At 33.1% G+C, this 4,400-nt stretch overlaps 1 protein-coding gene across 2 annotated transcripts in view; it reads right to left on the minus strand.

Moving 5' to 3' along the window:
• Window positions 1-242: 242 nt before the first annotated feature.
• Window positions 243-4,400, minus strand: part of LOC106462163 (sodium-dependent proline transporter-like) — an 81,838-nt gene continuing 77,680 nt past the window's right edge. For both annotated transcript variants that reach the window (XM_022389332.1, XM_013922062.2), the window contains exons 14-15: window positions 3,339-3,509; window positions 243-1,323 (exon numbers count right to left, since the gene is read on the minus strand). In XM_022389332.1, the coding sequence (XP_022245040.1) occupies window positions 1,150-1,323; window positions 3,339-3,509 (345 nt within the window). In that variant the 3' untranslated portion in view covers window positions 243-1,149. The remainder of the gene's footprint in view (window positions 1,324-3,338; window positions 3,510-4,400) is intronic.

The raw sequence follows: 4,400 nt of genomic DNA on the forward strand, positions 1-4,400 counted from the left end.
TATACAATGACGGATCAGGATCTGATGGTACTTGCGCTGGTCCCTTATTCCATCTATTTTGCAAATATCTCCTATCGCCTCAGCAGAAAAACACCCCCAGACCATCACACTGCCTCCCCCATACCTCATGATAGGATTCAATTTTAAGGGACTAATAACCCCACTTCCACTTTTAAGTGGTTAGTAATCCCAATTCCACCTCATTATGGGGCTTTCTACTTTGTGTTATTCTAGATTATCAGTTTCCATTGGCTTGTGAACCACCATATGAAAGCTACCGGGCAATAAACATGGTTCGAAAACTACAGCTAGACATATTTTGATCAAGTTGGTAAAGTTCAATGGTTTTTCCCGTATGGAACTAGCAGGAAAGAAACAAAAACAAGAGAGAATCCACAATAACCGCGGCACTTGAAACTATTTTAGGCAGGATTAGAGTAAACTAATCTAAGACTTTGTTTTCCTTTTTATTAGCTGTATTTTTGTGCGTATACCCGATTCGATTTTATTACTCATCAGGATCTCTACCAGCCTACCCTCAAATTCGAATTATTTCAGGCAGGATTAGAGTACAAACAGTGAAATGTGCCACATATTTTACTTCTGCTCTCTTTTCGCTAATGCAACTGCCGTTGTGTAAAGAATACAACGTCTTAAAAATCCCACCAAATTTTATTATAGACAACTTTACTATTTCTAATGGTAAATATAAGATATTTTAAGCATTATACAGACTGCAATTCAACATTATAAGAGACATGGTCTTGTTCATCGGTTTGAACCAGCAGGATTACTGAAAAGAGGTGACAAATCCGAGAACAGACCGGGCCTCTCGTTTCTTCTTTACTAAAATGCAAAAATTTGAAAATAAGAAAAATTACGGATCTAGAAACCCTGACTAAAACAACATTTGTACCTAAATAATTTGAATTTTTTTTAGTTCCACTATCTTGGTAAACATTAAAAAATAATTTCCATAAAATGTAGTGAACCAATACGGGTTTCAACATTCTAAAATATAGTGGTCCGATACGAGTTTCAACATTCTTTTGCTTATAACGAATGTTGATGCTCGAGAAACGGATATTCCACTATAAGTTAGCTACAGCGTCCACAGAGCCAAACTTATTATTTATAATAGAGAAAATTTTAAATATACTGCGTGACATCGGTATTGTCCGAAGCAGCATTTTGATCAAGTTTTTCAGGCGATGCTCCTTTTTCGATTGTTTTCATGCGGTTCATGCCGTTTTTCCAGTCGTCTTTACTAATTTCTTCAGCCGGCCCCCAGTCCTCTGTCGGAGTCATGGATTGCTTGATCTTCTGCAATATAAACAAATATATGCATTTCTTTAACAAAATGGGAGTGTAGCAAGAACTTGTTGAGAAAGGCTTTTCCGGCATTAAAACATGCTCTTTGTAAATCATTAGTAAAAAAAATATCTTGTTTGTACACGTAAAAAAATATCACTTTCCCGTGAAGTTGTTACATAAGTGACCAAATAATAGAAGTCCTGATACCAAAACAAAAACAAATGCCCAATCTTTGCTTCTTCAGAATCATAACTAAGATTTCCGCATACCTGCTATAGGTCTGGCAAGTAGTCATTTCACTTTCAAAGTTTTGTTGTAGTTTGCTCGGTTTAGTGCAATGTTACACAATGAGCCATCTGCGCTCTGTCCACCGCGGGGAATCAAATCCCGGCTTTTACGTGTTGTGTCCATAAAGTTACTGCAAATAGTATAGTTTAATGTGAAATATACTAACCCATACTAAGCAGCAAAATCAGTACCATAACCAACTGAAAACTGCAACTTAGAGCAATATCAGTTCTCATGAAACCAACTAGTTCAATGAAAGAAAAGGTCACCTATACGTCTCTGAAGAGGAAGTTGTCTTGATGTTGGTTCTTTTACGTTCCTTCGTTATCGTGAAATATAACTGGAACTAATTAAACAGCCTCAAACCCTCTCTTTTACAATCATAAACATTATAAAAACTATTAAGAATTTTGATCAAAAGAAAGCTAAGAATATAATTAAAGTAAAATTCAATCACCTAAGTAAAAGTTCAAGTGCTGTTTGCTGATTGTTTATTTTAGGCTTCACCGATTACTTTGAACATACCAGTGATTGGGACCTCATCACATTCATCTAGTACATGCCGAACAAGCTTGATCTGTCCTTGAACCTAAAATTAGAGTATTCTTTAATAGATCTCCCAGTCTTCTAACAGTCAATCCAACGTAAGCGCCCCCACACTTTGGATAGCAAAATCCATAAATAACATGTAATTGTTGAGAAAACTGAATATTATCTTCAAACCTTAAAAAAATCTAAATTCTCAATAAAGATCTGAACACACACTGGAAGAGAATTTATGGACAAACTGTTGAAAAGGAAACCAAGCACCATAATCAAGAGATTCATTAGTGTGAGTGTGTACTATACAGCCATCATTATCTGTAGCTTCGGGACGTCATAGTTCAGTGATCTGAGTAGATGTAGTTGTTGAACGGTTTTATTGATGGTAGACTCAATAAAGTTGTTCCGAAAGAACTCAGGTTTTAAAACGGATTTTAGTCTGCTGTAAAGGTCTGCTCTTGCTGTAAAAGTTCACAGGAACTGGTGATATGGTGTGCACGGGACATTTCACGAGGTTTTCTTTGACATTAAGTGGAACAAAACGATTAAAGTGGGTGTATAGTCCAGTGTAGGCAGAATTCTGATAACAACCAACATCAAAACGTCCTTGTTTGTGAAACAAATTAAGTAACTTAGGTAACTGAATTTTATTTAAACTTTCACGCCCTACTGTGTAATTATAACTAAAATAATTCATACTTGAAACAGTCGGTACTTGTTGAAACTCCATAATTACAGAACTGGGGAAAACAAGACAATTGTACGTTTCACAAAAACATCATTTATTACGACATGGTTTCGCCTGATGATGCCTTTACTGGCGAAACCATGTTCGTAATGTTTTCCTCAATTCTGTAATAACTAAAATAAATTAAAAGCAGTATATACATTACTGAAGACAACCCAGTAAAACAAATAGTTAATAGGAAAAAGCTATATAACTAGCACTTATAATGATCAGCCTGCATTTAATCATCATTTGGATATCCTTGTTCCTAAAAATAATTTGGTCATAATTCCACTAGTATTTCATGAAGTTCGGGCAGCTCAGAAGAGTTAGATTAGTTTCAAATTTACACACTAAGCCAACAATAAAAAATATCTTCATAAATTCAATTATAATTTGAAAAAAATATTAAAGAAATGTGTTAAACATTCCAAACACACACACACACACACACACAAAACAATACATTTTTCAGTCCGGGTCCTTTCTGTCTCAGTATCATAACGACAGCCCAGATGGGTATTTGTGCCATCGACAGTAACGCTAATAACCAACCGATACCCTCAGCCCAGTAGGGATAGTTGTAGTCTCCATATTTTAAAGGCTCGTGCTCGATCAAAGAATAAATAAAGATAAACTGCAAGAAAAACGAAACAGCATATATAAAGTAAACATTATACCCGTATATAAAGTAAACATTATACCCGTATATAAAGTAAACATTATACCCGTATATAATGTAAACATTATACCCTTATATAATGTAAACATTATACCCGTATATAATGTAAACATTATACCCGTATATAATGTAAACATTATACCCGTATATAAAGTAAACATTATACCCGTATATAATGTAAACATTATACCCTTATATAATGTAAACATTATACCCGTATATAATGTAAACATTATACCCGTATATAAAGTAAACATTATACCCGTATATAAAGTAAACATTATACCCGAATATAAAGTAAACATTATACCCGTATATAAAGTAAACATTATACCCGTATATAAAGTAAACATTATACCGTATATAGATAAAACATTATACCGTATATAAAGTAAACATTATACCCGTATATAAAGAAAACATTATACCCGTATATAAAGAAAACATTATACCCGTATATAAAGTAAACATTATACCCGTATATAAATAAAACATTATACCCGTATATAAATAAAACATTATACCAGTATATAAATAAAACATTATACCGTATATAAAGTAAGCATTATACCCGTATATAAAGTAAACATTATACCCGTATATATATAAAACATTATACCCGTATATATATAAAACATTATACTCGTATATATATAAAACATTATACCCGTATATAAAGTAAACATTATACCGTATATAAAGTAAACATTATACCCGTATATAAAGTAAACATTATACCCGAATATAAAGTAAACATTATACCCGAATATAAAGTAAATATTATACCCGTATATAAAGTAAACATTATACCCGTATATAAAGAAAACATTATACCCGTATATAAAG

Source organism: Limulus polyphemus, unplaced genomic scaffold (genome assembly GCF_000517525.1).
Source record: "Limulus polyphemus unplaced genomic scaffold, Limulus_polyphemus-2.1.2 Scaffold1107, whole genome shotgun sequence".
Lineage (NCBI taxonomy): Eukaryota > Metazoa > Arthropoda > Merostomata > Xiphosura > Limulidae > Limulus > Limulus polyphemus.